The sequence below is a fragment of the Candida jiufengensis genome (genome assembly GCF_024610255.1).
Source record: "Candida jiufengensis strain CBS 10846 chromosome Unknown scaffold1, whole genome shotgun sequence".
Lineage (NCBI taxonomy): Eukaryota > Fungi > Ascomycota > Pichiomycetes > Serinales > Debaryomycetaceae > Lodderomyces > Lodderomyces jiufengensis.
In genome coordinates, this window is record NW_026261562.1 from 1,199,215 (window position 1) to 1,211,806 (window position 12,592).

General features: G+C 27.4%; 6 protein-coding genes across 6 annotated transcripts; 3 read left to right on the forward strand and 3 right to left on the reverse strand. All coding sequences in view use genetic code 12, as the record gives it.

Annotated features, from left to right (window-relative positions):
• RPN2 (proteasome regulatory particle base subunit) lies at window positions 1–2,859 on the reverse strand (the record flags this gene model as incomplete). The annotated part of the gene is made up of 1 exon (XM_051764979.1): window positions 1–2,859. The coding sequence occupies one exon, from the start codon at window positions 2,857–2,859 to the stop codon at window positions 1–3; it is 2,859 nt and encodes a 952-aa protein (XP_051618338.1).
• Window positions 2,860–3,204: 345 nt separating this feature from the next.
• On the reverse strand, window positions 3,205–4,602 carry SER33 (phosphoglycerate dehydrogenase; the record flags this gene model as incomplete). The annotated part of the gene is made up of 1 exon (XM_051764980.1): window positions 3,205–4,602. One exon carries the CDS (start codon window positions 4,600–4,602, stop codon window positions 3,205–3,207), a length of 1,398 nt encoding a protein of 465 aa, XP_051618339.1.
• A 1,041-nt stretch (window positions 4,603–5,643) lies between these two features.
• Window positions 5,644–6,510, forward strand: KGF54_004298 (uncharacterized protein; the record flags this gene model as incomplete). Its single annotated transcript, XM_051764981.1, has 1 exon — window positions 5,644–6,510. One exon carries the CDS (start codon window positions 5,644–5,646, stop codon window positions 6,508–6,510), a length of 867 nt encoding a protein of 288 aa, XP_051618340.1.
• Window positions 6,511–6,631: 121 nt separating this feature from the next.
• KGF54_004299 (uncharacterized protein) lies at window positions 6,632–7,765 on the forward strand (the record flags this gene model as incomplete). Its single annotated transcript, XM_051764982.1, has 1 exon — window positions 6,632–7,765. The coding sequence occupies one exon, from the start codon at window positions 6,632–6,634 to the stop codon at window positions 7,763–7,765; it is 1,134 nt and encodes a 377-aa protein (XP_051618341.1).
• A 314-nt stretch (window positions 7,766–8,079) lies between these two features.
• Window positions 8,080–9,150, forward strand: KGF54_004300 (uncharacterized protein; the record flags this gene model as incomplete). The annotated part of the gene is made up of 1 exon (XM_051764985.1): window positions 8,080–9,150. The coding sequence occupies one exon, from the start codon at window positions 8,080–8,082 to the stop codon at window positions 9,148–9,150; it is 1,071 nt and encodes a 356-aa protein (XP_051618342.1).
• Window positions 9,151–9,359: 209 nt separating this feature from the next.
• KGF54_004301 (uncharacterized protein) lies at window positions 9,360–9,953 on the reverse strand (the record flags this gene model as incomplete). Its single annotated transcript, XM_051764986.1, has 1 exon — window positions 9,360–9,953. The coding sequence occupies one exon, from the start codon at window positions 9,951–9,953 to the stop codon at window positions 9,360–9,362; it is 594 nt and encodes a 197-aa protein (XP_051618343.1).
• Window positions 9,954–12,592: the final 2,639 nt, after the last annotated feature.

Consider the following 12,592-nt stretch of genomic DNA (forward strand, 5'->3'; position numbering starts at 1 on the left):
TTATTCTACTTCTTCGTCATCATCTTCTTCTTCTAATGTGAAAGGTTCGGGTAATGGAGCTTCACTAATATTTAATTGTCTAACAGTTTTGATGAGCTCTATAGGTTCTGTTGGTTTAGAATCTTTTAATACAATTATACTACCTTTATATTTTCTAACTGGTAAAAATCTATCATCTTTAAAAGAAATGTAATTTATTTGTGATGGTAATACTCTTGATAAATTATCAATCTTGTAAGGAGTTTTGGTGTAACGTGGTTGTGATTGTGGTTGAGTTTTAGTAGTTTCTTTTGAGTCTTTGAAATCTTTGGAGTCTTCTGTCTTGCTTTTTTCTGTTGTGGTGGTTGGTTTTTTAACTTCTTCTTTTTTAGAATCTATATCCATTTTAACTGGTTCATCTTCATTTTTAGTTGATTGTTTTCTTTTAGCTCTTGTTTTGGCTTTAGCTGTAGTTGATAATACCGCGGTAGTTAATTTATCTGGTTTTTCTTCTTTTGTTTCCTCAACTTTTTCAGGATAATTCCAATATTCAGGATTTGAATGACAATTTATTTCAAATTTTGGTATTTTTAAATCTTCACCTCTTACTCCTATTATAGCTGTTGGAGCAAATGATAATGAAAGAAAATGAGCTAATGGATACCAATACCATGATTGTGCAAAAATAGCTAATCCTACGATAGCTTTGGTGTTTAATGTATTTGTTTGAGAATTCTCTAAATTTATTGTAACATTACGACCACCTGCATCAATTATACCTTGTGATAAAGTTGCACCAAATTTAGCTAATGCATCTTCATGTTTATTTTTAATAGTATCGGCATATTGTTTTGTAAATTCTTTAACTTTTGGAAATAAGAATTCATTTTGTTGTATCAATATCATTGCCGTTGCCATTAATGCACCTTGTCTTACAAAATCAACTGGATCTTTGGTTAATGGTTCTAATACTTCAATAGCTGGTGCATAAGCTCTACCAGCACATGAAATACCTAATGCTAATGCAGTACCATATCTTACATGAGGATTATGAGATTGTGATAATAATTTAACTAATTGTGGTGCTGCAGTATAATCACGAATTAAAACAAAACCTAAACTTAATACTGATGCTCTTCTAACATCATCACTTGGATCAGAAACTGCATAATGTAATAATTTCTTAATAGCTTCACTATTTCCAGTACCAGCATAAGCTAACCCAATATTAAAAGCACCACCATATCTTAAAATTGAAGATTCTTGTTTCATTAAATCATTTATAATATAATCTGCTTTATCTTCACGTCCATAATGTAATAATGCTAAACCAATGGCTAAACCTCTTATAATGTTTTCATGTTGAGTTTCCAAAGCATAAGTTAACATATCGTTAGTTGCAATTTCATCACCTGAACCTAATTTAATTAATCCCATACCATAAGCAGCTGCTTGTGATGATATAGCAGAATCTGAATAAAGTACAACTTTTAATGATTCATATAATTCTTCTGATTTTAATCCCATACCTGCTACACCAGCACCCAATGAAGCTCCATGTAATTGAACATCAATTTCATTTGAACCTGCTGCATTACCATTTTCATCAATAAAATTTTTAAGGTATCCGATAACTTCTCTACCATGACCAGCAAAGATTAAACCTAATGCAAATAATGAACCACCTTTAGTATGAGCAGCACTTGTTGAACCAGGTAAATAAGGTTTCAAAATTGTACGACCTTGTGATAAGTTACCTTTATGTATTACACCCAAAGCAGCAGTTGCTGAAAATTTTGACCAATTAGTTGCTTTACCTAACCATTCTAAATTTTTTCTAAAAAATGAATCATCAGTTGTACCTGCATGCATATAAGCATTTGCAAAAGTAACAGCTGAATGAAATACAGAACTTCTTCCATCTAATAAATTCTTTGTCTTATTTAATATCGTTATGTCAGTGTTGTTATTTTTGTAAAGGAAAGTATTATCAAAATCACAAGTTGGTACTCCTGATAAAATATTTAAAACTTTTTTGGTTATTAAATTTTCTGAATCATCTGATAATGAAGTTATGACATTATCTAATAAATCTTGTGATGCAGTATTTACTAAATCAAAAGCTGCTTGATATGCAATTAATTGTTCTTCTTGATTAATTAATTCTTGGAAAATTTTAGTTGCCAAAGTTGAATCACTTAATTGTACTATAATTTTAATAATTGTGAAAAAATCTTGATTCTTTTTCAATGATAATAATAATGAAATTAATTTATTTAATATTAAATTTCTAAAATTTTGATCACTTATTGTGGAATTTGTACACACCAAAACGTAATTGATTAAATTTAATCCGTTTTCTTCATTTTCTTTGATTTGTTCATTTAATATTGATTCAATTAAATCTAATCTATATGATTCTAATGCAATTCCCAAAGTTAATTTAATTTCTCCAGATTTTAAACATTTTGATAACATTTTTTCATAAATTATTTTCAATCTTGGATCAATTTTAACATTTTCATCTTGAAATTTTTTTCTTGATAATGAATTATATAAATTAATACATTGACTTACAATTGTTTCCATATATTGAGATTGTTCTTCAATATTAAATTCATCTCCAGCACATAATGAATATTTCACAGAAGTATCAAAATCACCTAAATTATAGTAAACTTTTGATATAATTAATGCTGCTAATGATCTCTTGGTGAAATTTTCATCTTCATATAAATCTTCTAATTCTGTTATATTATTTGCAATTTCTGCCCATAATTGATCTACTATATCATTTAATGATGTTAATGCATATGATTTTAAACTATTATCTGGTTCTCCAAGTAATGCCAAATATGGAGCAGCTGATACTAATGCCATATTTGAGGAACTGTCTTGAATTGGTGAATTGATAGAATTAGAAACTAGTTGGTTGTAAAATGGTTGTAAAATTGGTTGAAAATTGAATATTGATTTTTCTCTGTTGCCACTCTAAAAAAATATATCTTGTATGTGTATTACATAATCATTACCTACATTTATTACGTAATAGTATTTTTTTGCAACTAAATTTGCAATATAAATAGTTTCAATTCATTACAAGATAACTAAGATTAAGAACGATAATTAGTAGTTGCAGTATTAAAATATTTTTATATAACATTAAAAGAAGTACTATTAAACAAAACTATCCTCGAAAAATCAAATACAATTTTCCCTTTTTTTCTAATATAATAATCTTGTTGCAATTTTATAAGGAGTTTGCTCTAATTGTTCATATAATGATTTAATATCACTAATATCAACATCAGAAATATCAGCCATCAAATATGCAATATCACCTTGAGAATCAGAAAATTGTTTTTCAATATTATGATTTGATAAAATATTATTAACAGTTTTTAAAACACCTGGAACATTATGATGAATATATAATACTCTAACAACATTTTGTTGATCTAAATCTAATGGTCTTAAAGAAACTTCTGGGAAATTTACTGCACCTTGTGAAGTACCATCGTTAACATACTTTGTTAATGCATTAGCTACTTCAACACCAATTGCTGATTGAGCTTCTTCTGTTGATCCACCAATATGAGGAGTTAAAATGACATTTCTTAAAGAAACTAATTCACTTGACCAATTATTTAAATCATCACTAAATAAACCTTCACCATTTTTAGCTGGTTCATGTGGATAAACATCTAATGCAGCACCTGCAATTTTACCAGCTTTCATTGCTTGAACTAATGCAGGAATATCAATAACAGTACCTCTTGAAGCATTTATAACATATGAACCATCTTTCATTGCTGCGAATTGTGGAGCACTTAATAAATTTTTAGTTTCTGAAGTAGCTGGAACATGTAATGTAACAAAATCTGCTTTTTTCAATAATTCATCTAATGATTCAACTTGTTTTGAATTACCTAAACTCATAATAGTTGTAACATCATAATATATAACATTCATACCCATTGCTTCTGCTAAAACAGATAATTGAGATCCAATATGACCATATCCTACAATACCTAAAGTTTTACCTCTAATTTCCCAACATTTTGAACTAACTTTATTCCAAGTACCAGTATGCATTTCAATTGATCTATCACCTAATTGTCTTGCTAAAGTAATAATTTCAGCTATAACTAATTCAGCAACTGATCTTGAATTTGAAAAAGGTGAATTAAATACAGCAATACCAGATTTTGCAGCAAAATTTAAATCAACTTGATTTGTACCAATACAAAAACATCCAATAACAACTAAATTTTTAGCATTTTTAATAATTTTTTCAGTTAATTTAGTTTTAGATCTAATACCAATTGCATGAACATCTTTAATTTTTTCAATTAATTCTTCTTCTGGTAATGAAGATTTATAAAATTCAACTTGATAACCTTGATTTTTGAAAATATTAATGGCTGTTTGATTTACATTTTCTAATAATAGTATCTTAATATCACCAGTTGAAAAAGGTTTTAAAGCTTTAGTTGGTTTTGTAGGTACATATTGACTTAAATATGATTGAGTTGGTGATGTTGATACTGCATTATGAGGTGAAGTTGATGAAATATTTAATGCTTTTTGAAAAGTATCTGCTATTTTTTGAGGAGCTGACATCTTGTGAAAATTGATTATTCAATTGAATAAGTGGTATATTGGTTAAAAAATTGATAAGAATTGAAAATTAATTTGACAAAAAGAAAAGTTTAGTCTTGAATAATAAATCTTACAATTATTTTACAATCATTTGACTAATTTTAGTGTAATTTTTCATCTCATATTTATTAGTTTATTATGTAGAGTTATAAATTTTTTTTTTCTTATCCGGTTTTTGTTTCTTGTGACTCAAATTGATATCCGGTATAGGATAAAGTTAGTAGTCACATGATTTAAGAAATATTATATTTAAAATGATGTTATTAATCGTAATTAATAGATGGTGAATCAGAGTTAAGAAAATAATTTATTAAGTTTACTAATCATCTCTTTGCAAAAAGATCTATAGTTATATTACAATATGAAAATAAGAAATGATATTCTATTCCTAGTTTGACTGATAATTTTCATAGAACTCGAAGTGATAAATGGTAACTGTTCTACAAAAAAACGTTGAGTTTCATAATAATATTGTAACCACATTTGATTTTTCGGAAAAACCCTTAAATAAAGCTCAATTTCGCAACTTCTGATTGGCGTCATTCCATCTCTTGACACTTGACTGGTATTTGATCTTTTCAGCATAATAAATCATTTACTCATTCGTAAGATGTGTAGCTTCTGAAAATGATTGATCCTTTCATTAAGTGAGCTCAAAACTTGGCGCATTTATTGCGCAATTAAGTGAGACAGGATAATTGATTTGATCAAATTTCAAGATTTTTACATTGTTTGCGTCAAAATCAACCAAAATGTATTCAGCCTGATCCGTACTACGACGAATTTGCCTAGCTTTGAAGAGGGATCTAGCTAGTGTTATGTGTTATTTCTCTTTAATCAATTTTAATAGACTCAGTAAAATCAAAGACTTAAAAACAAAAAGTACTCTTACAGATCGAATCTATAAAAATCCGCACAAGTTTTACAACCACCATTTTTTTTTGCAACCAAAATACGAATAATCCATATCAGATAAGACCACATCGATAAACTCATTTCAAAATGTTTTTGTTTTACTTGATAGCACTTTTTAAAACACTACTATTGGTTTCAGCTCAAAGTAAGGAGGTACATAACATAAAAGTTGTTGACTCAGAGGAAATCCATATATGGAATTTTACAAATGAACATCATTTTCAGTCTTCAAATTTATGGAAATTGCTTTTAAAAACAGGAAATCAAAGCTTTAGTCAAACCATTATTAATCTAGATGAGCAAAATCAGACTTTATTTTTATCATCAACTGATCCCTTAACGTTCTATGAATTTCAATCTGGTGGCTCAATTACTGATTTTACAACGATCGTTCCAGTAAGTGGATATTTACATATGGAAAATGATACATCTTCAATATCACATATTGAATCTCTTGGATTTGGTTTTTTCCCACCTCCTGGGTTTTTCTTTGGTGGTGGTGTATTATTAGTTAATTTAGCCCAAGAATTTGGATTAGATGGTCTTGGATTTAAAGCTTTAATAAGTGGTACAGTAATATGTAGAGCATCAAGGGATCAGACTATACAAATTCAAAAACGTTTAAAATTTAAATCGTTACCATTAGCTAAAATAAAAAAATTAGTTTGGTTGCCAAAAGATAAATTAAAAAATAAGTTTTCTAAAGGGAGAATATTCCATAAATTAAAAGATTTTAAAAAGCATAAACAACAAATTATTAAAGATGAAATATTTGAAATTGAATCATTTGGTAATTCAGGATATTGGATAAAAGGTAAATGGGAAGATTTGTATACTTTTTTCAGATATAAAAAATTAGGATTATTATTTTTTAATATTGATGAAATAAAAGCTCAGAAACCATTTTGTGAAAGTAGACCTGAGTATTTACAATGTCAAGTTTTAAATCGATGAATAAAATAAGATCTAAATATCAGCAAATATTGTTATGCAATTGTTTGAAATATATTATAAAGTATAGATCCATGTCAAATGTAAAAAAAAATGGGTAACTGAAAGCTCCTTATTCCAAACAATGCTTTTGATTTATCGATTAATTTGGTTTGAGTTCATATTGTCAATCGTCTTGGCAGAATCATTTGCACCAGAAGTACATAATATCCATGATATAGATTCAGATGAAATTCATGCTTGGTATTTTCAAAATAAAGAACACCTAACATCATCATCATTATGGAAAGAAATGCAATTATATGATAAAAGTAATTTTAGTCAATTTAATCAAACTTTAGTACATTTCAATGAGTCAAATCAAACTTTAATATTAACCGCGTTACAACCCGCAACTTTTTATGAACTCGAACTAGAACTTATTGGAGTTTTACCATATGACTTACCTGAATTAGAGGAGATTATACTGGTGAATAGTACTGAAGCAATAAGAATGATTGGTCAAGATCTAGAAAAGAATACAATATCAGCACCATCACCAGTTAGTGCAAGTATTGTAATTGCTTGTATATTAGTTCAATATGGAATAGATGATTTTACAATTGATTTTATTAAAGAAAACAGTGATAACAAAACAATGAGAGTAGAATATCCAAGCATACCAGAGGATGTTGAAGTAGAGACTCAAGCAAAAAAGAAATTGATGTTTCTATGTGCTTTATTTGTAAAGTTGCCATTAAAGATTCTTAAAAAGATATTAATGATTATAAAATTGCTTATCTGTCTTCCATTCATAATTTTAAAAATCATCATATTTTTCCCATTGATTATTTTGAAGAAGATATTAATGCTAATAAAGAAGAAAATACTTATGATAATTAAATACAAAATTATAGAGATTGTTCTAAAAGTGAAAGACACAGTGTATGGAATAATTGATAAAGTTATTGATATAACAATTGTTGTGATTGTACTGGTTAAAAAAGTTGTTTATATTACTGTTGAAGAAATTGAAAAGGGGAAATTTAAAACGGAAGAGACAATTATTAAAGCGGCAGATTTGATTATGGATACTACAAAGGATACAATAGTTAAAGTCATAGAAGATAAAAAGAAATTTGATGATAAAGCAACTGAAGCAATGGAGAAAGCTTTATGGAAATCTAAGCAAGCTAAGAAAAAAGTATTGAATAAAGAATTTGGAGAAAAAGTTAAAGAAAAATTTGGTGTTAAGAGTCCTTATGGTTTGGTTGATTGAAAAAAGTTTGCTGATAATTTGGAAAGTACAAATAAGTTATAAATTCCCTATTAGGTTTTGTCATGTTATAAGTCAAAGATCCAGATTTAAAGTCACAAACTCAAAGAAAGATCTAGTTATGCTTAATTATTTTGAACTTCCTACACCGAGATTTAATGTTCAACTTTCCATTAATCAGGATTATGTTATGCTACAGATCAATTAACTAAAAGCTTTTCAAAATATATTTAGATCAGACAAAGATCCTAGTGAGATGAAAATCAAATAATATTCAGATTTTGCAAAATTTCATACAAAAGTAAGAAGAAACACAAATGTATTTACAGTTGCTTGTACTATGGATAGTTTATCTATCTAGATACGTTTCATGTGAAATGGCTTATTCAGTTATAGATGAAAATGAATTCAATCTAGCAACATTACCAAAAGAAGATCATTTAATTCATGAATTTGGACCTGAAGAAGAAATTCATTCATGGTATTTTGCAAATGCTGAACAATTGCAATCTTCACAATTATATAATGATATGGAGTCAGCTGAAAATGATTTCAATAATACCGTTATACATTTAAATGAAACTGGTAATACATTAATATTAGCTGGTGTTAATCCTGTTAGATTTGTTGAATTTGAAGTTGGATCAGTTAAAGGTTTTAAACCAGATTTTATAAATGATGAAAATGAACAAATATTTAATAAATCATCAAATGTTTTCCAGTTTGATACAATATCTGAATTTATAAAAAACAAGCGACACTTACCAAATTTATCAAGAAATTTATTTATGGTTGGAATATACATGGAATCAGGTATGGAAGGGATAGAAGATTTATTTTTAAAAGAAGAAACTATTTTTATAACTCCAAAATATGATTCAACTATGAATCCAAATAATCCAGAAGAAGATACGGAGGTTGTATTTGAAGCTCAAGGTTTATTAAGTTTAATTTGTATTCCATTGATCAAATTGAAAAGACTTATATGGTTAATTGAAGTTAAAACTATACAATTGATAAAAAATGCTATTGAGATAACCAAGAGAATATTACAAAAGATTAAAATGATTATAATTGTAATTGTAATAAAGACAAAAATAATAACTATTAAAACAATATTATTGATAAAATACAAATTACAAAAAATCAAAACAGCAACATTACTAGCGTTGATGATTCTAAAGGAAAAGATACGATTTAAAGTTTTGAAAACTAAATATGTTTTGTTGAAAATAAAAGATTTAATTGAAATGAAGATTAAATTGTCAATTTTAAAAGCAAAAGCAGCTATAGCAAAAGCTAAACTAGCGGGTAAGAAAGTAAAAGATAAGAAACCATCAGTGACAAAGGGAAGTGATAGTGATAGTGGTAGTGATAGTGATTGGTGACATTTGAAAAGAATGATTGGTGAATTTTTCAACATTTCACAACATTTGTATATTATTTATATGGTTTGATTCTTAATATAACTTCTATTAATATTAACAAGAGATTTGTAGAGTCAACTTACTTGAAAAGACTAAATGTTTTATTAAAAAATTAATTACTTCGAATGCATAATTAAAGACAAGAAATATAAAAAGTTCAAATTACACATCTAGGCGGGACAAACAGCAGTGTGTAAAACAACTAATTCTAAAACAGCAGTTGAACCATCAGCTAAAGTAGTTTCAGTAGTTAAAGTTGAAGTTGAATAATCACCTGGTGGAACATCTACTGATACAGTTGTAATTGAACCTGCACCAGCAGCAACGGCACTACTTAAAGCTTCTTCTGATGATGAACTTGAAACTGCTGGTGCTGCAGTAGCTGGTGGAGCTTCACTTGATGTTGTTAACGTAGTTGTTGTTGATTCAACTGATGATGAAACTGCTCCTGATGATACAGCTTCTGATGATGGTGATGATGATGAGGATTCAGATGTTGGAGCTGAAGTAACTTCAGGTTGTGCAACTTCTTCAGTTGATGTAGCTGTAAAAACAGTTGTTGTAGTTAATTGACCAGAATCATCAGTATAAATATATACAACACCTTCTACACCAACTTGTTGTGCTACTGTTGTTGTTTGAGTTACTTCTGGAGTTGTGGTAACGGTGGTTGTACCTTCATATGAAGTTGTGTCATCTTGTGCTTTTGAAAAAGTGAGGAATGATGATAATAACAATAATGTACTTAATTTAAATGAATGCATTACTTGTGTTTTAGTATAATTATGTCAATGTTGTAGATGTTAATTTGAAAAATAGCTGGAGTAAGTGCTGTTGGTCCGATACTTTGATAATTGGTTTAAGTTTGAAGTAAATTAGCTAGTTGGTAGGTAATTGTAAGTGAATGAATAATGAACTAAAAACGAATGAAGTTGCAAAAAACAGTAATTATATAAATTAGAATGCGATAATTGAATATAAAAAACAATAGAAATTAAACAGAATTTTATAAAAAAATAATAAATACGTTATATTATTAAATATATATATATTTAGATCTTGATGTATAGAATTTAAAAAAAGAATTATTTTCAATTGTCCATAAGGGGTATAATAACCAGTAAAAATAAATTTTGAATGATAGAAATTGGTGCAAAGAAAATTAAAAATATCGTAAATAATTACACAAAATGCAAAATTACTAAAAAAGTTAAATTGAGTTACAAAAATATAATACAATACAACATCAACACCAAAAATCAAAGTCGAGAAGAGAATGAGAGTTTAAGCTATAAAGTTAACCTTTTATTTTTGGCTTTGGTGTCTCAAAACTCAAATTTTGAATCAATCGCAAGCATGCTTATGTTTATATAATGCCATCAATAATTCTAATTCCGCTAGTTATCATAATATATCATAACAAAATAATATAAAATAAATCTGATGTTAAGTACTGCATCTAAATACGTTTCTCTCGTATTTAATGTATCATTTATTACGTAACTTTAAAAATTACACAAAAGTTTATTTATAATGTAAATTTTAACCAGCACAATAAAATAATAAAATATTTTTTATTATTTGTTTTACTTAATTTATACAAAGTTACGCCATTTTTGAAACTTATTTATTATAAATGACAAAAAAAGCATCACAATATATTTTTGTGTGTATGCATGGTTATGGACTTATATTTAATGAATAATAAATCAATGTTGCGTTTAATTTTAAACGAATTTTTCCATACATATTTTTATAATTTCAAGATTTTTATATGGTGATGGAGTACAGTATACATTTAATGATGAGATTTACATTGCATTTTGGTATAAAGATTATCTCAATTAATTATTTACATTGATCTCTAACCGTTGATTGTACTTTAAACTTTTAGTAATCATCGATCAGCGATCAAACACTAATTGATTCTCTCAAAATTTTAAACCACAAGCTGAATCATTATACTTTGGTAAATTACTCAATTCGAGGGTGTTTACATCTTGTACGCCAGATAAAGTTACAGTGTAACAAGATCAATAAAAGCTTAAAAGTTTATACGGTAGACGAATTTAATAGCTGGGCCAAATAAGAATTCAACCTACGATATATGCGGCGTAAAACGTTTTATTTTCACAAATTTTACTAGGCTGAGAATGCAACTTAGTTCTTAACATTCTTTAATAAAAAGTTAAAATATTGTAACATTACTATTATGATGCCAACCTGAATCTTCTTGTTCAATAGTTATGCTGATTTTTTGTTGTCGCGTTAAACAGAAGATAAATAGAATGAATTGAGGTATGGTCTAAAATCTGAATGCTTAGTAAAAAAGCTTCTTTAAATATTTGGGGTTGGTTATTAGAATTTAAAACTTAAATTTAAATTCGATCTAATTGAGAAATTAATCATCTTTTTTAAGTAATTCCACCACTTTGAACTTTTTTTTTATTATTTATTATATTTTTTATTTTTAGTAATTTATACGTTTGTATTACATTCTATACTTAAAGTAAACCAACCACAACGCCAAATGAAAAACTTTATTCTAATTAAGCTTATTTTCAGTTTTATTTGTAGGGTTTTTTAAAGGGCTACACCACGTTTCAACTTGAGTAAGGTTTCAAGAATTTGTTTAATGTAAGGTTTTAAATCTTAAATTCGATCAGAATGAGCTATTGGGGTAATTTCCAATTAGTAATAAACTTTGTTTTATTTATAAAGTACATAACCATACACTAGTTTCAACAATTCAACAAAAGTTGCCACTTTTACTAAATATAACCCTAAGTTTAACTACAAAGAACTACGTTGATTTGTTTTCAAAAATAATGTTACTAAAATAACGCGAAATTAGTTTGTTTACTTCAACATTGAAAATTCAATATTTAGCTCATCTAGCATTTAGCTTCATTGATTTAATTTTTTTTCAGAGAAAGTGAAAAATTCAGTTCAATTAAAAATGATTTACATTATTATTTAGATCTTAAATTTTTTATAATTACGAGCCGAATTCGACATATATTCTTAGAATTTTTCATCGCATTTTATTGTGCCATGCAACGTAGATCTCTTCGATTTAAAATAAATCTGGCGTTGTATTGTAAATCTTTTGTAAATCATTTATAAACCAAAAACGGTTAAATTATTAACCTAATCATGATAATTTGGTAGCTTGGAGCTTCATATGTATAAGCTCACTAGATTATATAAATAAAGACAATTATCGATCAAAATGACCTAGATTTGAATTTAATTCGACATAATTTTGTCAATCTCAGTGTTTTGGCTGTATTTTGCTTTACAATTATTTAAATTTCCGAAGTTTCATCTTAATTACTCTATTTTGACGTATTTTAAACTAAAACGATGTTAGTCAAAGCCAGCCACTTTTATGAAACATAGA